At 45.8% G+C, this 23,706-nt stretch overlaps 2 protein-coding genes across 2 annotated transcripts in view; both read left to right on the top strand.

Annotated features, from left to right (window-relative positions):
* Window positions 1-57: 57 nt before the first annotated feature.
* On the top strand, window positions 58-5,207 carry med4 (mediator complex subunit 4). Its single transcript, XM_040149114.1, has 8 exons — window positions 58-155; window positions 1,091-1,280; window positions 1,459-1,525; window positions 1,652-1,822; window positions 3,227-3,284; window positions 3,396-3,482; window positions 3,565-3,696; window positions 3,959-5,207. The coding sequence occupies exons 2-8, from the start codon at window positions 1,195-1,197 to the stop codon at window positions 4,129-4,131; spliced, it is 774 nt and encodes a 257-aa protein (XP_040005048.1). The 5' UTR covers window positions 58-155; window positions 1,091-1,194; the 3' UTR covers window positions 4,132-5,207.
* A 3,583-nt stretch (window positions 5,208-8,790) lies between these two features.
* sucla2 (succinate-CoA ligase ADP-forming subunit beta) overlaps window positions 8,791-23,706 on the top strand; it is a 28,219-nt gene continuing 13,303 nt past the window's right edge. Inside the window, exons 1-5 of the mRNA XM_040149109.1 lie at window positions 8,791-8,920; window positions 13,017-13,212; window positions 16,418-16,517; window positions 19,605-19,767; window positions 23,524-23,652. Of these exons, the coding sequence (XP_040005043.1) occupies window positions 8,804-8,920; window positions 13,017-13,212; window positions 16,418-16,517; window positions 19,605-19,767; window positions 23,524-23,652 (705 nt within the window). The 5' untranslated portion in view covers window positions 8,791-8,803. The remainder of the gene's footprint in view (window positions 8,921-13,016; window positions 13,213-16,417; window positions 16,518-19,604; window positions 19,768-23,523; window positions 23,653-23,706) is intronic.

Here is a 23,706-nt window from a genome sequence, read left to right as displayed (position 1 = left end):
TGATTTTAAGAGGGTGGGATTGCCCACGAACCCCCCCTCGGTAACCCACAATGAAAGAGTAAAAAAAAAAAAACTGAAATCTGCCTTTCACTGGCAACCTGGTGCTCTGAGGAAGAAGAGGATCTGGCTGGACACCAGTCAACGGTCCAGTTCTGGTGAGCCTCTCTGTTCCTGGCTGACAGGACCTGAAGCAGACGTGGTCCTCTGCTACTGTAGCTCCTCCACCTGGGGTCATTCTGGTGCTTTAACGTGCTGAAGCTCCTGACCTCTCACCCGCTGCACCGCTGCCACGCGATTGGCTGATCGGGTAATGGCAGGCACAGGCAGGTGTACAGGTGTTCCCGCTAAAGCAGGAACCGACCGCGTCCATTGCACCGTTAAGGAAAGACAGTTTTACAGGTGTATGACGACATAAACAGGTGCTCTGAGAGTCCTGATAGTGGACGTGTGAAGCTTCACAGGCGTTTTCTCCAGAGGGGGTGGCAGTTATTTCTGGTCCCCAATGGATGGAACAGGTTGAGCCAATAGCAGCGGCGGCTTCGTTCAGATGCACCTGCAGCCACGACCGACCCGAACTGGTCTCGTGGCAGGAATACAGATGGTTAAAGGATGGGTATGGAGGGAGAGTTTGGAATGGGACTCAGACACCACTACATATACAGAACTCTGTTGATATCGGGCAGTTCACAGGGGGCGGATAGTCGGGCCCACGGGGAAAATGAGGACCCAGGGCGCCAGCGTGGGGAGGACCCTCCAAAACCCTGAATTGGAAAGTTCAGACTGTGCAGACTTTCTTACGATGCACGTGTTTACTTGCTGACTCGCTTCTTTGTAAAAGGGGGACAAGGCCAGGGGCCCCACTGAGGCTGCATAGGTACAGGGCCCAGGTTTTCAGGGGACCGGAGCTTGCAGGTCCAAGGTTAGTACTGTCCATTGGGAAAGAAGTCCTTCGGGTCTTTGGCAGTGGTGTAACTGGGGACGTTGCTATGCAGTGTGGTAAATGGGATTCGGACTGGGAGGTGGGTGGTGTGGTCTGTTGAGGATTCAGGATCAGAACGTAGCTCGACTTCGTTTTTGTTTCTTTAAACAGCGAACCTACGCACTCCGATACAATAGGGGGCGCTGTGCGCCTTTTCCCGTGGTGACGAACCGGCCGTCACGTCCTGTCTTGCGCAGAAGCGACGGGAGTCAACCATGGCGACAACCATGGCGACGGTGGCGGAGAAGTCAACGAAGGAGCGGCTGCTGTCTGTGCTGGACGACCTGGAGGTTTTATCCCGGTAAGGTGAAGCCTTTTGTGGCTGTTTCCTGGCGAGGTGTCCGGGCGCTTTTCACGCTGCTGCTGTTTGACCTGTGAGGGGGTTTTCCTCGGCTGGTCGGAGCCTGGGACCGGCTGCGGGAGCTGCTTCCTTTTCCGTCTCTAACGCCAGCTTTCTTTTTTCTTTTTTCTTGTTTCAGGGAGCTGATAGAGATGTTAGCTCTGTCCAGGAGCCAGAAACTGCCCCAGCCAGGAGAGGACGTTCAGGTAACGCAACAAGGACGCGGGGGGAAGCATTGGAACAAAGCCACAGTGAGCCTGGGCTAATGAAACACACTAGGGTTAGTAACCGAGGGGGGGCGGGGTGCTGCTGTTTGTGGTCTTTGTCCTCAGATCCTGGAGCTGCTGGTGCAGAGGGACAGGGAGTTCCAGGAGCTGATGGAGGTGGCTCGGCAGCAGGGGAAGGTGCATCAGGAGATGCAGCTGCTGGAGAAGGAGGTGGAGAAGAGAGACAGCGACATCCAGCAGCTCCAGAAGCAGCTGAAGGAGGCTGAACACATCCTGGTGGGTGTTGCTGGTCTGGGCCCGAGGGCCCACGGTCTCCTGGTCCGTGTGTCTCACTGTACATTTTACTAAACGACAAACTCAGCCAGCTGGGCTCTGTTGAACAGCAAGAGTGGACCAGATGCAGTCTGCTCTGAGGCTGGGTGATTAAACTAGCTCCATACTTATTACGGAAAAAATATTAACAGTAGCCATGATAAACTGAGTACATTAATGATAAATGCCTCTGTTTGTCTCTAGGTCAACCCCCTGTACAATCCCCCTATCAGACTACAGCAACTGGTTCACGCTGACGTGTGTAGGGTCAAAACCAGGAAAGAAAACCGAATTAATCTGACCTAAAGACTAGCGACCGTGAAGAGAGTCAGACGGACACATAAGATGATGGAATTGTGGCAATAAAAAGGCCACAACATCAGTGATTTGAAAACGGTTTGGATCTTTTAAGCTGGATAAACAGCAGAGAGAGATCTGTTCACCGTTACCGTCCCACCCAGTACACGGAAAGACAAAGTCTGCTGCCAGCACTGCTAGCAGCCGAGCTCGCAAACAAACCTCATGCGGTAACGTCAGTTCGAACCCCAGCAGCAGCTGCTCCCGTCTGCCTCTCCACTCATTACCTCGTATGATAAAAGCTCAAAAAGAAGCTTCGTATTTTAGAGTAAAAGGCGCGACACCAGTCAGTACGGTGAAAAACCAGGTTTCAATCCTGATTAAGGGGTTGACTCTGGGTGTGAAGTCCCAGGAGGGAACCTTGTTCAAAAACAGCGCTGCCTCAGCTTTATGAAGAATGAAGAGAAAAAGTGGAAGAGCGGCTTTACACACTTCGCCACCACTAATGACCTGTGGTCTGGCGGCACAGCAGAGCCTTACATGAGCCCGATGAGCATTAATGTTAAACCGTGTTGGTTACGGAGAGAATCGCATTATTGATTCCAACACAAGTGACTGTTCAGAACCAGGACAAACCTTCTGATTGATGTAGGAGTCGATCCCAAACTGAAGGAACCCGCGAGATTCAGATTAAAAAGGGACTTTGTGGAGTTTTCCTGCAAACAATGTTTACATCCAGTGTTAAATCCCCGTAACATCTTGTGTGTATCATTGAGGTCTAACAAACATGTTGAATGTGATTCCTTCCTCACTAATGGCATTAAATGTTTATACAGGCAATTCTCAATCAATATGAAAAAACATTATTGTGATGATATCAGGCCGCATCGCCCGGCCCTACTCTGGTCCAGCGTTGGTCTGACGTTGTTGAGCAGATGATCGTAATTGTAGAGACGTTATCCTACTTCGGACGCTCAGTTAGCTGTGAACCGGGGAAACGTCAGTACATTTCACGCTGATCATCGCAGGTTCTGTTGACATAAGCCGGCTCCTCTTCTGTCTCTTTTTAAGGCCACGGCCGTTTACCAGGCCAAAGAGAAACTCAAATCCATCGACAAAGCCAGGAAAGGTGAGCTAACGCGCCTGTCTCACACTGTCTGCTGAACACTGAGGTTGTTGACTCCGGTCTGGTGTCTGATGATTTGTCCACTAAGTCAAGTAATTCACTTGTTCTCTGCAGGAAGCATCTCGTCAGAAGAAATCATCAAATATGCTCACAGAATCAGTGCCAGCAACGCTGTGTGCGCTCCTCTCAACTGGGTACCAGGTAGGACCCGCACAGTCGCCGCCGGCTGTCAGCAGAAATCACGTTTTACCTCACCCACTCTTAACGCAAGCGTTTGTCTCAGGTGATCCGCGCCGACCCTACCCTACTGACCTGGAAATGCGCAGCGGGATGCTGGGTCACATGGCCAACCTGGCCACCAACGGTGTGAACGGACATCTGCCAGGTGACGCTCTGGCTGCTGGAAGGTTACCAGGTAGGTCCACATCCTCCAGGAGGAGACATGCAATAGATGTGGTGTGTAAAGTAGAGCGACAGTAGATTTACACTACGGACAATCAGATCACAACTTTATAGATTATGAGCTGGGAGGACGCCGAGCAACGTCCAGGTGCCGCCAGCAGGATGGGACCTGAGCACCGTGACGTCCTCTCCGCCATCAACGCCCGGGGAGAGGACGGCTGTATGAAAAAGTTGCATTTCACAGAGTAACCACCAGCGCTCCTCTGTCTCCCCAGACGTCCTGACGCCTCACTACCCCTGGCAGTCCTCGGACGTCTCAGTGGGCATGCTGCCCCCTCACCACGGCAACGACTTCGGCCTGGAGCCTCCGGGTCACAACAAGGAGAACGAGGATGACGTGGAGGCCATGTCGACCGATTCCTCCAGCAGCAGCAGTGATTCCGACTGAAAGACAGGGACTGTGTGTGTGTGTGTGTGTGTGTGTGGGACATCACCACTTAGCAACATCCGATCAAATACCCCCACCTAGGGTCGGTTACATTTAGGCTAATTTAAGACTCAAACACGGGGAAGCAGACATTTCATGACACAGCCCATTTGCACCAAATCGTGCTCCACACGATTGTCTTCAGGTAAAACGATGTGAGCAGCAGTTCACGTCCTCTACGGAAGCTGAGGAGTTGTGGATTGTATCTGCTGCCTCTGGCTCTCAGTAGTGGAGCAGCTGCAGTTTATCACCGCACCATCCTTTACTACCATTACGTCAGCCGAGGCCTGTGGCTCCACACTGTCCTTTATTACAAGACGCCATCTCTTATTTTAATGTTGTAGATGGAGCCTGTTTGTGAGAACGGCGTTGAGCCTTCCTTCCGCACTGCAAAGGCCAAAATTCTCTTTTAATGACACTTGTCAGGACTTTGAACAACAGCATCGGACTCTTGAGTCACTTCCTGTGGGTCCCATCTGACTTAGGATTGTCGTTTCATTCCTTTGTGGAAAACGGACCCTGTATTCTGAGTCTCGGTGACCTGAAGGGCCTGAGGGTTTGAAGACATTACCGTCTGCTGACTCTGCAGCCTTACGGCTCACGGCAGGAAGACTTTCAGAGTTTCTACTGATGGTATATGGAGGACGGAGCAGGGAGTGTGTCAGGGTTCTCCATCTGGCTTCGCTTTTAAAGGAATAGTTCCACATTTTGGGAAATATGCTTATTCACTTTCCATCTACGAGTTAGATGTTCAGACTAGTGCCACTTTCATATCTGTTCAGTAAACATGAAGCTGCAGCCAGTTAGCTTAGCATAAAGACTAAAAACAGTGTGAAACAGCTGGGGCTGCAACTAATGATTATTCTTATTATGGAGTGATCTGTCAGTTATTTTGGATTAATCAATTATTTGTTCATAAAGCAGTAAAAAATGCCCAATACTCAAAGATATTTTATATTAGTTTATTTTTATGTTAAGACAAGAAAAACCAAGACACCTGAGAAGCTGGAATCACTGAATCTTGAAAAATGACAGTTTTTAAAAAAAATGGTTGCTCATTGATTTTTCTCTTAATCTACTAATAAACTCTTTGTTTTCACAAACAGCAGGTCTGGCTTTGTCCTAAAGTAGCAAAACCACCATACCAGCATCCCTGAAGTTCCCTGATTAACATGTTAATTATGGCACATAAACCCTGGAAATCCACATCCTGTATTTTTTACATTTTGTTTTTAGTACAGATTAAACAGACGAGACATAACTCACTGATAATGTTCATCAGTGAGCTTCAGAAGAGCTGGAAGGTGGGTTTTTATTTACCTTTAGACAGAGCCAGTCTTTATGCTAAGCTAAGCTAACTGGCTGATGGCTGCAGCTTGCTAGTTACCATACAGACATGAGAGTGGGATCGATCTGAACGTCTATTTCTAAGCAGGAAAATAGGGAGTAAATGTATTTCCCAAAAAGTCGAACTGTTCCTTTAGGATCCTGCAGTTGCACCAGTTACAGACATTAAATGTCAACAAACCCGAGTGGCTTATGTTTGTCTGCAACAAATAACAACAAACTAAACAAAAGCAAAAACTAACCAAGATGAAGTCCTGTTGTAGACGTCTGCATAGAATTAGTCTAATATCGTGTGTGTGTGTGTGTGTGTGTGTGTGAGAGAGAGAGTGATGTCAGGTCTCATTTATGTCGACTGCAGCTTGTATTAACATAGTGTAGTGTAATAACAACTTGGACAGATGCTGTTAATTAACATCCGTGTAAATAAGCTTGTACATACTCAGTCCTGTAAATAAATACTTTTTTGAACAGAAACTGTGTGTGTGTGTGTGTGTGTGTGTGTGTGTGTGTGTGTGTGTGTGTGTGTGTGTGTGTGTGTGTGTGTGTGTGTGTGTGTGTGTGTGTGTGTGTGTGTGTGTGGTTACCAGGGGCCTCTGGTCTGGCACTCTTTGGATTAACTGTTAACACAACTGTTACCGCCTAGGTAACAGTTGTTGAAATGTAAACCACATAACTAGAATATGAAGCTGCAGAAACACTGGAAATCATTTCCAGATATTAGAACAAAGGGCACGGCCGGATTGAGCTCCTGCTCGACGTGGCAGTTTCATTATTTCCCCATACACCAAGAAACCGACTAGTCCTCCAGAGCTGAAAGGATGAGTTGATGAATCCATTATTCGATTGAAAAGAAAGGACTCGGCAGTAAATTTAAACAATTTCACAGGGAAAAAAATCACTGAATACTTGCTAGTTTCTCGTTTTTTTTTCTGACCGTAAACTCAACACCTGGAGTATGTGAACTTGAATATTTTCACTATTTTCTGACATTTTATTCACAGAACAATCGATTTTATGATAAAAATAATTCTTGGTTGCTGCCGTTCAGTTCTCCTCTGATGGAATAAGAGCCTGCAGTTTTCCCCTCTTGTTTAAGTTGATAAACTAAAACAGTTCAGGTCCGTTTAGAACTAGATTTAGATTCAGGGTCTTTGGCCAAGACCGGGGCTACAACATGGAGGACGGAGCGCTGATGCGCTGCCGCAGTGGTACAAACACGGGACCAACTGATGCGGAGTGAACCCGGGGCCTTTTTCGGCCCCCGGGCAGTTGCCTGCTCCGCCTGGTCGTTGATCCAGCCTTGAGTGAGGGTAAAGTTATGTAGAAGTGTGGTAATTATTACACGCGTCACAGCATTGACGCTGACTGTATTATAGCACATATTTTCTTTTATGATTTTATTATCTTATATTGTCTCCCGTGTAAAGAGTTTTGTCCTCCATGTTCCAGTTGTTAACAACACAATAAAAACAGTCATAAAGTGACGCTTGGACCTGGTGGATAGATGAAAAAGGTTAAAGGGACTAAAATACCTCAGAGTCCGACACGAGGTGCAGAAGCCTTGAAAAGCACTTCAGTCACAGCATTATACAGTAATGACTGGCACTACATTCACTCAAGTACTTAAGTACAGCTTTGAGGTACTTTACTTGAGTATTAACATTTTATGATGCTTTCAACTCCAACTCCACGGCATTAAAGGGGTAAATGTTGGAGTTTTTACTGCACTATATTTACCTGACAGCTTTAGTGACTAGGCACTTTTCAGATTAAAATTTTACTTAAAAAAACATGATATACCTATAAAATACAAAGCATCTTTTTAAAAGATTAAACCACTGTTTCCCAACCTGTTTTTTTTTTTTGCATGTGGCCCCTAATAAATAACAAATAACAACATTTGGGGCCTCAACATTTGCCATGTTCCAGCTGTTTATGAGTTAATAGTTTCACAAAGGAAACATTTCGCCTCGAACATTTCACATGGTTTCATTTCAGTGACTGTTTTTAGGCCCAAAATGGTGAAATTATTCAATATTTTGAAAAAAAAAAAAAAAAAACCAACCTGAAAACTGATTGTGACTCAGAACTTGAGGGGCCCGACCCCTCAGACCAAACCAGACTATGTAGTAATGTCAGAGAGAATCTGATATCAGTCACAGAGGTACTTTTCCTTTTGATGCTTCAAGTACCTTTTTCTGATAATACCCTTAATAATAGCACTGCACTTTTACCTGAGTAGGACTTTCAGTGCAGGAGTATTTTCTTACAGCGTTGTATCGGTACTTTAACTTCCTCAGAGGGCCTGAGTACCTCCGCCACCACTGCTGATTGTGCTAATGTAGGTTAAAGGCCAGAACGAGGCTATATTTACACTGTCAGGGCCTACGTGCTGCCTTCAGGATCCCTCTGCTAACTCCCGGTGTCACTGATTGTCATAAATACGTATCATGTATTCTGGTTAAAAGGAAGGAGCAAAGATATCCTACCTCCAGCAGTATGGCTCCGGTGTTTGTATTTGTGTTTAAATCATGCAGCGGTGATGTTATGAAGACAAACCAATTGGGCTTTTAGCCAATAATGGTTGTGTTCATCTACGACAACTATCTGGTAACAACTGAGTCTAGTCTTCATGTTAAACTTCACATTGGTGGAGGAAGTACTCATAACATAGTAAAAGTAAAAGTTTCAATACAACAATTTAAAAATACTGTATTACAAGTAAAAGTCCTGGATTCAAAATCCTACTTGAGTAAAATACAGAAGTATTATCAACAAAATGTAGCTGTTGTATCAAAAGTGCTTGTTTTCTGTCACTAATGATTTATCACATATGACATTATAAGGTTGTTAATTAATTAATGCGTCGATGCTTCAGCAGCGTTTTACTGTTGGAGCTGCTCCATAGACAGGGAGAGAGTTTAGTCCACTGGTTCCCAACCTGGGGGTCGGGCCGCTCCACAGGGTCACCAGGGGACCTAAAACTAAATAATAATTTTAAAAATAACTGGGAAGTAACTTAGTACGATACTTCCCTCAGAGCTGTAGTGGAGTACAAGTATAAAGCAGCAGAAAATCAAAATTCTCAAGTAAAGTACAAGCAGCAAAAGAATTAGTAGTTCAGTAAATGTACTTAGTTACTTTCTACCACAGCATCTAACTCGCCTGAATACTTCCCAGACATGTTGTCTGGTCTTCTCGGAGCTCTTATTTTGAAATAGTTCTCTAATTTCCGACAGCGTGTGAAAGCAGCACTGGGGTAGCCCGACTTTGCACTTCATGACGCATGCGCGGTAATTACTCCGCTATAGAGGGAGACATGGCGACGTCCCTGATCTGCGGCCGTTTGACAGCCAGCCTGAGGAATTCAGGGGCCAGGAACACGATCAGCTCCGCTTCTAAGGTGAGTGTGTGTCCAGATTGAAGCGTAGGTCTCCGGCTTTCGGAGCAGGTGTCTCCGACCGCGCTGCGCCTTCCCTGACGACTACGGTTTAGGAAAAAGGGACAGGGTCGAATTTGACATTCATTGAGTTCCCGATTGTTTTGGCTAACATGCTAAGTAGCGGTGAGCTAGCGTTAGCGTGGCCGGCTGTCAGTGCTGCCGGGCCGGACCGGCCCAGCACAAACAGCCGCCGGCATCCACACGACCCGCTCAGCCTCCTTTCATCCGGTCACATCTCCGTGCTGTTACAACCGGTGTGTTAGGAGCCGAATGTGCGCAGCGAGCACGGGCAGCCGCGGCTCCGTGACCTCCACCCTGAGCCCTGCGCCATCGCATCTGTCTCGCCCCGTCTTCGCAGAACGGGAGACGGACTCCAGCTTTCCCTGCGGAGACAGGCCGTCAGCGCAGCGGGGACACGGGTCGTTCCGCTGGGGAGCAGAATATGTGTCAGTGCTCCACAAGTACGTGCAAGTTCCAGCGGGAGGAGAACAATGAATCTGCCGCTGTTGGACTCAAATGACATTACAGAGGGAGAAGTCATTGTACCGTGCAATGGTGGTTATACATATATAATACACTGTACATTAGTGCAAGTCCGGTAAATATAGATAATCGATAATTGTAAGGGGCGGGTTCAGAAACTTTTGAATGGGGAGCACAGATTAAAATAAGGGGGGGGCATTTGGGAGATGAGCACAAATGTGTAAGACTCAGATCTAAAGCCCTGTTTCTAGGCAGTAATGAACCGTACAGCGTAGTTACACTGTGATAATGAACATCAAATGGACATCTTCAAATATTCTAACATGGAATTATATCAGTAAAAAGCTGCAGCCATTCACAGATTATGAGAGAACAGGCACCTGGACACAAGTGTAAATGACAAATGTTTCCAGGGCTTTTACTGCCCCGGGCTTTGCCTCTCAGGCATACTCACTGTACAAAAACTGAAAGAAATACCTGCAGACGCTGCTAATGGGAGAAAAAAGTATTTTATTTCGGCTATAATTTGTGATAAGTCAAACCAAGACCGTAATCAGCACAAACAGGGGCTCAAACGGTGTCAGAGGTCCTGATAAACGGGAACAAGGGCAGCAGCAGAGAGATAAGAGAATAATTCAGATTTCATGTGCTTTATCAGTATTATTTTTTTTGTTACTTTTTTCATTTCCCCATTTGATTCGTAGCCAAATGAAATTGTTCCTGGCACAAACCTGATGGCTCATGTTTCGACTGTCTCCCACAGTCTGCTGTCAGTCTGGTCTCAGTCACGTCTCAAAGCAAAAAGGTTTCTGATGACTTTAACTTTCCTTCGCTTTCTTTTTCCGTTGGGGCAGTGTAGAGTTTGGAGAGTCCTGGTTGCTGTTGAACCCTGTTCTATTATTTGAGAAGGAGGGAAGGGAGAAACATGCTGAAGCACCTTTATTTTCATCAGATTAAATGGTAGGCATTATAGGAAAATGCGGGCAATGCTTTGTCGTGTCAGAGGGACTTCCCCCCCCTTCCTACCGTCTTTTCAGAGGCTTATTGACCTTATGTGTTTCAGGAACAAGGGAATATTCTGGCCGCCATTTTGTCTTTTAACGTCTATCCATACTGGAAGTGGGAATGTGGCTGTGTCACTGTGTAGGTTGATATCTGTTGCTTGTCATTACCTTGTGCCTAAATGTTAGTAAATAGTTTTCTGATGCGTCTCACAGTGTAAAGGACTGACGGTCCGCAAGCGTCTCAACGGCTGTGTTATCAGGGTATCTGCAGGTCTTTCCTAAAGGTCTTAGAGGGTATAAAGGTCTTCAGTTTCACTAACAAAAGTTTTAAATCTCTCTCTCTTGTTTGCTGTCGGCAGTAGTGTCAGTTATAAAGTGTTTCTGTGGGAGACGCTCTCCTGCTCTAAACTCTCCGTGGGTTCGTCGTGACCGGGGACTGAGCTGCAGGAGGATGTTCAGTCCTGAGTTTCAGTCAAACACTGTTGCTGCTGCTGCTGCTGCTGCTGCTGCTGCTGCTGCTGCTGCAGGAGCCGGAACAGAGTCAGCTCACAGTGGACAAGTCGAGATTTTAGCAAAACTTAAATAAAAATAAATTAACCATCTTCAATTGGTTAATAGGTATTAATAAGCTCCTAAAGTTTAGCCTGGCGAACCTGCAGACACCTTGTTTATGTAGCGGTGCTAATTCAGTGGAGAGTGGAGACTCATTTGGTTTTACTTTTCAGGGGTTCATTTAGATCTGATATGAAAGTTATATGATCAAACTAAACCTTTTCCACACTTGTATTAGGAAACGTTTGTTTTCATACCATCTCATACATCTGTATGAGGTTCAGTAAATCGGATATAAACAACATCATGTGCATTAAATAGGCTTATTTTTGTGTAATAAGCTGATAAAACATGGTATATGTTACATAGTTGGGTGAAAAGTTGTGTTTTAATTCATGTTGATGAATCAGATACAGACCAACAAAATAAAAAACCATTAAGTCGTGGCTGGTGACAAATGCGAGTAGTGTTAATAACTTAAAAACACATGCATGGTTGTACTGATAAATGAAGCATCAGAGCTCTTGGAATTTTTCACCATAGAAAGGTGGAGCTGCTGCTGCAGCACACGGCAGGCTGGTCGAACTCTTCGTAGGTAACTTTGCGCTTTAGGTCATATGACCTCCTCAAAAATGTGCGTGTGTTCCCAGCTTATATATAGGCTGGTTGACCTGCCCAGGACTGAGACTGTGACTGTGTATTTACTGTGGCTGTCAATAGCAACAGCAAATTAAGAGACAAAAGCAGAAATGGAACAAGCAAAAAAAAAAAGGGTGTGGTGCATAAGGCCAGTACTGTGTATTGTATTATAAACACTATGCACACACAGTGTTGCATGTCCGTGGTGATGTAGATGGAAGTTCAGCAGGTCCAGACTCCACTTTCAGGAACCGGTGATTAGAACTGGAAAGCAATCCCCAGTTCCCCATCTGCTCTCGATACCAGTTTGGTCCTGGCAAGAGGTCTGTGCAGCTAAAGTAAGTGCAAACAGCTAGAGCTGCAGCCAACGGTGGTTTTCATTATCAGTTAACGCGCAGTTTCCCAGAGCCCAAGCCGACGTCTTCACGTGTCTCGTTCTGTCTGACCAACAGTCCAAAACCAACGAGATTCAGTTCACAATCGTAGCACAAGTCCCTCGGCAGAACAATGATCGGAAACTGTACAGGTTCCGTCATTTTCCGAGCCAAAATAGTGAAAAAGTTGCAAACATTCCTTAGTTCCAGGTTCTCAAGTGAGAGTGTTGGCTGTTTTTCTTCATCATACATCATCGTGAACAGAACATCTGTGGGTTCTAGACCGTTGGTCAAAGAAAACAAGACATTTGTCCACTGTCATCTTGGGCTGTGGGAAGCTGCAACAGGCATTTTCTAGACTAACGATGAGTCGATTTTAATTGAAAAAACTAATCAGCAGATTAGTTGCTAATGAAACTAAGCGAGTTGCAGCCCCAGATTCGTTGTCTGGCCATCAACTGATAGCTGCAGCTTTAAAAAACAGCTGCGTTAGAGCTGGAACCGGGAGCCAGAGGCGGGTTGGAATACCTGCCTGCTCTTGCCCCGCGTCGATCTCAGTGGAAGGTGGCGCAGCAGATCAGCAGTTTGTCGTGTAAACACCACCTGTGCCTTCGCAGACCAGCATCACTGTCCCCCGTAGTTTTCCGCATCTCTTCAGCTCCAGCTGACTCAGTTTGAGTTGAGCTGTGGTGAGAAAAACTTGAACCACTCTCTCGGTTTCATATCCTTAATCACGTTTCCACTGTTGCTTGTGTTATCCGGCTGACTGCGAACACTTCTCCTCTGGTCTAAGAAAGTGACTCAGGATGGTTTTGTTATTTTTACTGTCTTTCTCCCAGTTCCACGTCAGCTGGTTAATTGCTCAACACCGGGAATTTTCATTTTATTCTAGAGAATCTACTTCTCTGGACGTTGGTGGTAGAAAATGAAAGTTACAAATCACTTTCCTCCTAGTGACTAACTCATTTAAAGCCCCCCCCCCCTCTTCTTCTCCTGCTCCTCCAGGTCCTTGGCGGTTCTCCAGGTCTGTTTGGAGGCCATGCGTCCCAGCCGCAGCCCCCCCACCTGCAGCAGCAGCAGAGGAACCTCTCCCTACACGAGTACATGAGCATCGGGCTGCTGAAAGAGGCCGGCATCTCTGTTCCCGCTGGCATGGTGGCCAGCTCCTCGGAGGAGGCCTACACTGTGGCCAAGCAGATCGGTAGGACAGAGACCGTAATCCCATAATATCAGAGTCACAAAAAACTAGTTCTGAATCTGACCGGGCATGTGCCTTCTTGGCTGGGGGGGCAGCAGCATTATTCCTGATCCATGAAGAATGTGGTGCTGAGTCATTTAGAGTTTCACTAGACTTAGTTTGATCATCGTTTAATCGTGTATGTAACAATGACAAAGGATCCTTTCTCCGGTGTGGTGATCGGAAGACGTCATTTTGGATTCTGGAATCACTACGTTCGGAATGTTTTAGGATCGTGACTCTCTGTCGAGCTAAAAACGATTAGTTGATCAAAACAAGAATTAATCGACAGCTATTTTAAAAATTGATTCATCGTTTCAGTCACTTCTCAGGCAAAAATGCCAAATATTTGGTTTCAGCTTTTTAGTCTTATATGACAGTAAACGGAATATTTTTGGGTTTTGGGCTGTCGGTCGGACAAAACAGGCGTTTTCAAGAGGCCACCTTGGGTTGAGGGGCTTTTTTCACTGTTTTTTGCCATTTGGGCATTTCGCCACAAATGTTGCCACAGACCGGGAAGTAATCATCAGATTAATCATGAATGAAACTCAGATTCTAACTTATCAGAGCTCAAATCTTCGGATTGTTTGTCTCATCCAAGCAGCAGTGGCAAAAACACAAAAATAACTAACTACTGTGGAGAAACTGAGGAAATCACAGAACAAGTAACGAGATTAAGAATCTGTTTCGGTGCCTGACTCACTCTCACCAACACGTTTCTGTCGGTACCAAACAAGTCTGACACTGAGGCGGAGTCCTCACTGACAAGCCCAGTCTCGCTGACACAGTTCAGTTTGGTTCAAGGACCTGTGTGTGTGTGTCTGTGTGTGCATAGGTTTTAAATAGCTGAAGCCAAGGCTGTTCAACATGTAGATAGACACACATTCACACAGTCTAAACATAGCCTCTGTCTTCTTCAGTGGTATCAGGTGACGCTTGACTTACATGATTCCAGGATAGTAAGAAGTTGTACCATTAGTCCACTGAGTCCTCTGACAGGTGACACCATTCTCTAACCCTGACCTAATGTGGCTTTTGAACTGCCGTCGGATCCCGCTCTCTCCGAAGAGAAGAGCCCAGGCTTTATTTCCACGTCACATCTGCTTAGGTGGAGCCACGTTGGAGGCCGCTTCATCTGAATGCCACCCACGGCCTGCTCAGCCTTCCAGCCGCTACCACTGTCTGCGCAGCTTCGCCGCTCTTACAAAGAGCCACTCATTAGCAACCCCGCTGGCAGGGGTTGAGGTGTGAACGCATTTTATCGAATCCCCTGTTTCCAATGAGCTCCAAACATTGATCTGCTCGGCATAAAAAGGTGAACTTGGATTTAACGGGCTGCGATCATCTGATGGTTTCTCTGGAGAAGAGTCTCCAGTTCACCAGCGGTCGTGGAGAGATGTTACCGAGGGATGTGTCCAGTCAGCGGCTCGGAGAGAGACATTAACCAGCCGACTGAAGCTTCGCCGGACACGTTACACAGTGAACCTTAATTAGCTACAGCTGAAATAATCTACGGCCGCCGACGTCGTCGTTTCAACCAGAGAAAGAAACGCTCGGCGCCGGATGGAAATGAGAAGCTGCTGACGTCGCCTGACCGTTCTCTACGTCGCTCTTTGATCATAAAAAATAACAGGAGATAAAAGGTAGGATTGTAGACTTGAACAACTAACTGCTGAAGTCAACTCTAGCATCATCTCTGGTCAGCTTTAACTGGCTCACGTCTAACTACAGCTAACATCTCTACCTGAGCTGCTGGTGCCCACTTCAGGTGACCTGAATCCCCGGAGCACAGACTCAGGCTGAGGTCAGAGCGCCACCTGTCCAGTTGGACCTGGAAGGGAAGGGTCATCCTGTCAGACCCCACCTTCTACCTTCAAAATAAAAGCTTGAACCCCCCGACGGAGACTAGGAGCCGTATCTGGTGTCGGCATTAACTAATGAATCGATATGTGTTGACAATAAATGACTAAAATCACATTCGGTTTGATGGCAAATGATCTAGAGTCATGTTGAGAGTCGGAGTAATTTAAAACTAGTTAGTCTACGTCATAGTGGCCGTGTCAGCTTGGAGGTTCCTTGTGTTTCTAGTGGGATTTCTTTTTATTTCTCCTTCTTCCATTTTTATGAATAATCTTCACAGAGAAAAGGATTGGAAGCATCGTGAGAAAAACATTTCTGAAGGAGGCTGATTGTGAGCAGGATGTTGTCCCCAGAAATCTAGGGAGCCTGTCACGGGCCGGTTGCCTTTCCTCTGATCTGATCCTGACTGGGATTCAAAAAATGGAATGGTTCAAACAAAAAATTTGAATAAAGTGATCATGGGCTGTGGCTACATGCCGAATCGAGGCACAAATCCGACGTACCAGTATGAAGGAAGTAGGTGAGAGGAAGGGGAAGAGTTGGATTGTCCGAATCTGGCTGAACTTCAATCTACAGTCAGGTCCACACACACATACAATAAGTGATATGTGAGTCAAGAGTCGTATGGGCACCAGACTTACAGAGGAGCAGTTTATTCGAAGGCTGACTTTTTTTGTTTGTTTACGTGACCCTGAAGCCAGGATGTGGGTTTGTCCAAAAGCAGCTTGCGAGCGAACAATGGCTGGAACCTCTCGCAAAGTACTCAGAAGCCAGAACAGCTGGAGGAAACTGGGAGCGTGGACTCAGAAACCAGTGGGATCTGACCCACCTGACGCACCTGTGCGCCCTCGCATGTTCGCTGAGAATCGCTCAAATTTGTCTTGTGCTCTCTGTTTTTTTGTCGTTTGCTCGGCTGCTCCTCAGTCGTCACTACTGAAAAGTGTCCATCACGCTCCCCCAGATCCAAAGGGGACGTCCTCAAATGGCCGAATTTTTCCGGCCAACAGTCCAAAACCCGAACATGCTCAGTTTTCTACGATATAAAAGAAAAACGGAAAAGCAGCAAATGTTCGCATTTAAACACACGTGATGATAAGAAATTACTTCAGCGACGCTGATGTTGATCTTTGATGAATTGTCACAGTTTACGGTCAGTTTCTTTTCTGACTCCTGTCTGTCACCTTAACTGACTTATTGTTTCAGCACCAGTAAAATCAGGGGGCAGTTCGGGGCACAGAACAACATCAGACATCTCCAGCGCGGTCGCTTCCGTTTATTGACGGAAACGTGTGTGTTTGTGTTTTTTCAGGGTCAAAGGACCTGGTGGTGAAAGCTCAGGTGCTGGCCGGTGGCAGAGGCAAGGGGACGTTCGAGGGCGGACTGAAAGGGGGAGTGAGGATCGTCTACTCGTGAGTAATCCGGCCTCGGCCATCAAACACAGTTTGATATAGTTTGCTGTATAACACGGAGCATTAGAGTTGGAATCCCTAAAATTTCAGTCCCGGCCGATCTGGTGACACCTGCGGTTACCGCGGTAACAGCAGACCCCCTCCGAGCAGCTCAGAGCAGCCGGTGCATCTGTTTCCAGCGCAGCCAAACAGACTCAGGTTGTTTTAATGAAGACGTCAGTCAGCGGTGATCACGAGCTCCGTCTGATTTCGTGCCGCGCACAGCCAGTAGTTTTCCACTCAGCAGCGGGACACGGTCCGAGGAGCTGGTTCTGGTGCCGAGGAGACGGAGGTGTGCGGCTCGTCAACAGCTCGCTGTGCCTGCTCTCCACTCTTCATCACTCTCGCAAACATTAAACTTTAATACATTAAACTGTGATCCACAGACGAAGAAATGCAGAAAATAGCCATCGTCTCTTTTTGAAGTTACATTTGTGCGTCTGCGGTCACCACTAACCACAGAGGAAATGACACAATAAAAGCCCCCCCATAAGTCTTTTAATGTGAAGCAGCAGCAGCAGGAAGTGTTGCGTTAGCGTGACAGTAACTTAATCCAGCTGTGATCCAGATGTAGGAGAGTGAGCGGTAAACAGTGAGGCTGATATCCATCATATTAAAGTACAGACAGTAACACTGGATTACAGGCTGCGTCACTTCCTGTCAATCCCTCGTGTGTGTGTGTGTGTGTGTGTGTGTGTGTGTGTGTGTGTGTGTGTGTGTGTGTGTGTGTGTGTGTGTGTGTGTGTGTGTGTGTGTGTGTGTGTGTGTGTGTGTGTGTGTGTGTGTATAATCTGAATCCAGTGAGGGGATGATGGAGTCTGCCGCTGACAATGGAAACTATAATGTAGAGAAGAAGTCAGTGATGGAATCTAACTAAGTACATTTACTGAAGTACTGCACCTAAGTACAATTTCAAAGTACTTTACTTGAGTATTTTCTTGTCATGCTACTTGTGTGTGTAGGGATTTACACTACTTGTCTTTGATAATTTTTATTTTTCCTGCTTGTGTATTTTATGCTTTATGATCATTCTCAGGTTTGGACAAAACGCGCGTCGTGAAGGTGTCACTTTGAGTAACTTCCCCACTATTTTCAGAAGGTTACAAACCAAATGATCAGTCCCTCAATCGTGAAAATAATCAGCAGGAGTTAAAGAGCTCCACCTCTAACAACTACAACAGCGCTGTTGTCGTAGTTGATTTTAAAATGCAGTTTACACATTAATACATCGGTAATAACATATTACTTACAGAGGCCATTTTTCTGCATTGAGTACTGTCACTTTGAATACTTTTGAGTGTATTTTCCTGATTATACTTACATACTTTAACTCGAGTAACGTTTCTAATGCAGCTTCACTCGCAATGGAGTATTTTCAGTGTGGTATTAGTACCCTGACTTCAGTGAAGGATCCGAGTACGTCCTCCACCACTAGAGGTGATTATAGAATGTAACTAAGTTGAATTGCTACTGCTGACCATGAACAGAATCAAAAGCAGGGTTTGGTTCCACGGATTATAACTTGAACGGTGAAGACGTGCTTTATAATTCACCGATGGGTTACATCTGACGTTCTTCTTTTTGGCTCCTACACTCTGGCCGTGGGGGTTTTTAAGCCCAGTCGAGTCAGTTTAATTTGTTTGGCCCACAGTCACTAATTTGCCTCGGAGCGCTTTCAAACCTGTGCAGCATATGACGCCCTTTCTCCTCAGATCAGTTCGATGAGGGAAGTCTCGCCAAAACGAAACCCTTTAAATGGGAGGAAAGGGACGAAAGCTCAGGAACCAGGTTTTCGACTTTTATACGCCACTATTGCCACGAGACATCTGAAACACCTGCTTTTTGTGATAAGAGCCACAGAGGGAAAGTTGCAACTTCACGTTGGAGTAGCTGAGGCTCTGCAGGCGTCATTCCTTTAATTAGCTCAGCAAACTACTGGCTTCTGCAACTGTAAAATGCCACCTAGCTGCCAGATGTCACCAGTGAGGCAGGAACGAGCTGCAGAGATGAAACCATTTAAGGCTGCATTAATGCAGATGTCCCTGTGACCAGTGTACTATTTATTTATTATCACTGATGCATTAAGGCACAGGCAGCATGTCACTGTTGTAGTTGGTTGAGATGGAGCTCATTTCAACTGGTGACCATTTTCATTGTGGAAATAATCAGATCATTTTCTTGATTCCTTGATTGTTTGGCTTGTAAAAATCACACTTGGACACTTTTAAACCAAACAAACCAAATGAACATTTTTGTCATTAATTTTTGTTTGTTTTGCATGAAAAATGAACAATGATCAGAATAGATGCAGATAAACTTTCTGTCAGTCGCTTTATCGGTTAATTGACTAATTGTTTCAGCTCTATTAGATTAGATTTTACAAGCACCTCGTATGTTTTGTATGAAAAAATGTTAAAGGTGTAAAGTAACTGAAGCTTTCAAACGAATGTGCAGTGAAAAGGACAATATGTCCTTCTGAAATGACAGAGTAGAAGTAAAAAATGACAATACTGAAGTACAAGTGCACAGAAGTACAAGTGTATTTAAGCACAGTATTTGAGTACTGCTTGGAAGTACTGAAAAAAAACCGGATGCAACTTGTTTACTTTGGCCTAGAGCTGCAGTGATGAGTCAGAAATTGGTTTGTCTACCGGCAGAAAATGATTCACCGACTATTCTGATAATCGAATAATTGTTTTAGACTTTTTTTTTTAAAGCAAAGCTGCCAAAAAAGTTGTGGTTCCAGCTTCTCAGGGATGTGACGCTTTTTCTTTTCTCGTACATGATGGTAACCTGAATGTCTCCTTGGACCCTGGGGAATAACCACAGACATTCCTCACTGATTTCTGACGTTTTATAGACAAAACAATTAATCGATTAATCGAGAAAACGATCAGTCATGAAAATACTCGTTAGTTGCAGACCTACGGTGACTGATATGTCTGTGAAACGGGTATTAAATTGAATTTGTGTGATATTACATGGAACTCTGAAACTCTGAACCCTGCAGAAACCCCGTCTAACTTTCCTCCTGTCCTTCCTCTCCAGCCCAGAGGAGGCCCGTGACATCTCGTCCCAGATGATTGGTCGAAAGCTGTACACCAAGCAGACCGGGGAGGCGGGTCGCATCTGCAACCAGGTGTTCATCTGCGAGCGCAGGTACCCGCGCAGAGAGTACTACTTCGCCATCACCATGGAGAGGTCCTACCAGGTGAGGGAACACGCTGACGCGCAGACACGCACATTCCCAAACTGACGGGTTTAGAGCTGCAGCGACTAGTCGATCGATCCATTAGCCTATCGACAGAAAATTAATCGGCAGCAATCGTGATAATCGATTACTTGTTAAAGTAATTTACAAACAAAGATGCAGAGAATTCACTAGTTCCTCCGCTTTTCTTTGTCTTATGTGACAGTAAACTGAATATCTTTGGGTTTTGGAGCAACTTTAAGACGTAACCTTTGGCTTTAGGAACCTGGGAATCTTATCTTTTGCTTTTTTTTGACATTAAAAAAATACATTTCTTTGACATTTTGTCAACAAAACAATGAACTGATTAAACAAGAAATGAAAATGACCTTCAGTTGCAGCTGCGGTTGTGCTTCCTGTGTCGTTCAGTAGCCTGATGACAGTGGCAGGTAACTAGTGTCTCCAGATGCACAGGGTCTCTGTTTCTTGGTCACTTTATTCATTTGTTTTTCTGTGCTTGTAAAATATCCACCGTGTCCTCGTCTTCTAACGTAACAACCGGAGCACGAGTCTCTCTGCGTTTCTCAGCGCAACACGTGCGGTTGCCCGTGGACCCTTCTCGCGTAGGCAGAGTAAACCGACAGGCGAGGGGTCGGGCGAGGGGAGATGGTCCACTAGTTAGTCGATCCTGGATGGCGTTAATATGCTACACCTGGTCTCCAGATGTTCTCAGGCGGCTGTGAATACGCCTGGGCAGCCTGCACAAGAAAAGTCCGTGTGTGGGAAACACTGAAGCAGATACACACAAGTCCTTCTGAGTGACTCCAGAGAAAAGTCGTGTAGGGATTTAATCTGCTTATGCTGATTCATACCACTGGATGGCAGCGCAGTACCGAAGGTAATGATGACAGTCAGATGACGTTGGTCTAAAATCCCTGTTACACACACTCCCTGGCCACTTCATTAGGTAGCGGTGCTGGACCGCATTATGTGGAAATTTGTTTCTATCATTCTTCCCCCCTCGTGTCTGTAAATGCGGTGGACAGCAGATTAGAAACACCCGTCTGTTCAAATGCAGTCCAGCTCAGCGGCACTGCAGACTACGACCTCAGCATTGAACACATAGTTAGTTAACGCCTCACTGTCAGTGACAGTCAAAACCCAACATTATTAACTCGTAAAGGTCGGATTGATGTCTGAGCTGTTGTATTGCAGTAGATTTTGCAGGCTTACCTAATAACGTGGCCGCTGGGTCGCTACGTTTAATGCTAAATTAACTTGTGTTTTCAGAGAGAGGCTGTCCGGAAACCATTTTCAGAGGTTTGATCTCCTCAAGCCCCAGTGTCAGCTGAGTACAGAAGGGGCATGGTGTAGATCTACCGTAGTCGGCGCGATGGGAAGGGCGTCGGAGTGGATTGAACTAGTTGACAGTGTAGAAACTGGCATCCTCTTTCTGTAGCAGTCCGCATTTGACGTTTTAGAGAAGGGAGTCTGCAGTCATCAACTCTTTTAAACATGTTTTCCTTTTTCTGAAAGTCACAATTCCCACTAAACAGAATTCACATGCTGAGCTTCTTTTTGCCAAATTTTACCATCTAACCACTCATCCCAAAGCCAAAAGTCACAGTCCGTAATCAGGAAACATCCTAACGCTAAACCCCTAAAAAAAAAAAAAAAAATATATGCGTCGTGTCGGTCCTGCCTTTAAGACTCTTAGGTCTGTGAGAGGTTAGAGGTAGTCCTGACACATGCTGCAAGAAAGAAAGAAAGCGGATTTCAAAGCCATTGCTGGATCACCTGGGGAAATTGGTGCGACAGGATATGCGAGTCGCCCCATCAAAGGAAGAAGACTTGTTCAGTTAACTGGGGAAAGAAAGCACAGCATCAGCACACAGGTGGCATCACATGCATACTGATGCTTCTGCATACAGCCCCAGGTACATCCATCAAGTGCCTCGCCACTAGGACTCGTTCTAAACCGTACTAGCTATGAGTGCTGTGTGGGAGGAGCACTGGTGCTGTTACTTTACAGAGAAATAGATAATGACGAGACCTGGCTTCTTACCGTGAATCGGCTGAGAGAAGACAAAGGAAACTCTTCACAGGTCGGAGTCTGTGGAACGAAACCTTCTCTTAAACGGGGGTCTGTGATCTAAAGTGCCTCCTTACAAGATCTGTAGACATGAAGACTTGTGGGAAACACTGGTTTATAGATGCAGTTGTGTTCATGAATTAAATGAATTTTTCTTACAACCATTTTTATCTGGTTGTTTTTTGTGTGTGTGTGAGTGTTGAGGACAACGGGCTGAAAGTCTGTCTCTGTAGGTGGATTTGGCAGGTAAATGCGTGAGAGTGGCTGGTAACCTTGGGGAACAACTGGCCAGGGCGGGCAGCAGACCAAACGCTGCTTCGCTGTGATGCCTCTTCTGGCTGATTTGGGTTTATTCAGCTCTTCTGACTGATAAACTCTCTGGTGGCTAATAATAGACCAGGACACCCAGAGGTGTTTGGGTAACTGCTGAAGTTGTGGTCGGAGTCGGTGATGTTAGGTGACTGTCTTAGGCAGAACCAGACCGATCCACGTGAACTGCAGTTTTTCTGTCCCGCTTGACTCATCTGCTGCTGTGTGCATGTGCCTCACAGTAAGTGCATTTTAATGTGAAGGCAGAAGTGTTTTCGAGAGGAATTTACGGTGAGCTATTAAAAAGCGACTAGACACAGTGTTAGACCATTAAGTCCATCTGCACGCTTTGTTGGAAGGTCGTTTTGAGACCAGTTCTCCGTTACATGGGCAGATCTCATGGACCCATACGACCTGCACGGCTGAGTGACCACATTCAGCCTGGCGATTGTTGAACGTTACACGTGTTGTTTAATAATCCCAGCGGCGCTGAGCCGTGGCCCCTTCCTGGTCTGATATTTCTCAGAGCAGGTGGAAGTCTTTGAGGAGAAGAATCTGTGATGATAGAACTGTAATACAGACATTGAGGGGATCCTTGGATGTGTTTTCAATAATCTGATTAACTGTGGAAATGTCTGTTTTTAAGCAGCGTGATATTAATCAGTTACACACGGAGAGCTTGGATTGGTTCGAGGATTGGACTTGGTATCGGTTAAGAAAAGTCGGATCCCTGGTGTCAGTGCAACCAGCCGCTTCGGCAGGTTCCCAGGTATCCGGTCTAATCTGCCACTGAATGTACCTGAGGAGGTGAAAGCTTTGGGGATTTGGACCCAGTGTTGCTTATCCTCTGTCCTGTCCTGACGCTGGGCTGAAAGTAGAGCGGACTCGCACGGTGGATTGTTTGATTAGCAGATTGGCAAATATATTGATATTGGTTGATAAATTCTTTTAGTCACTTTTCAAACAGAAACTTGAAAAATTAGCTTGTTTCACCTTCTGAAATGTAAGGATTTGCTGTTTTTCAGCGTTTTTTGGGGGTTTTAGACTGTTTCTCAAGACGTCAGCAAACGGGGATTCGCATTTTCTTTTTATGACATTTTATAGATAAAACAATTCATCAATAATGAAAATAATCAATACTTTCAGCCCTAGAAATAAGCAAGTGTTCAGGTTTATTTAAGACCACAGTGACCACTGGGTTGGCCTTGTGTCATCTCTCATCTGCTTTCTTTGTACGTGGAGTTACATGGACAAGACGACTGTCTGCAAAATCTGAAACTCAAACCAAGAAATCCAAGTTCCACTGATTTTCTAATAGAAATAGTGGAGTGACTCTGAGTGCATGGGTCCTCATCACCTGCTCCTTTTTCCCACAGGGCCCCGTCCTAATTGGCAGCTCGCAGGGGGGCGTGAACATCGAAGATGTTGCGGCAGAAAACCCAGACGCCATTGTGAAGGAGCCCATCGACATTGTGGAAGGCATTAAGATGGAGCAGGCTATCAAGGTACGATCAATAGTAGATGGAAGAAGTCACAAAACAGACGGGGGATGTTCCAGT

The sequence above is a fragment of the Xiphias gladius genome, chromosome 16, assembly GCF_016859285.1.
Source record: "Xiphias gladius isolate SHS-SW01 ecotype Sanya breed wild chromosome 16, ASM1685928v1, whole genome shotgun sequence".
Lineage (NCBI taxonomy): Eukaryota > Metazoa > Chordata > Actinopteri > Istiophoriformes > Xiphiidae > Xiphias > Xiphias gladius.
This window is presented reverse-complemented; position numbering and strand designations above follow the sequence as displayed.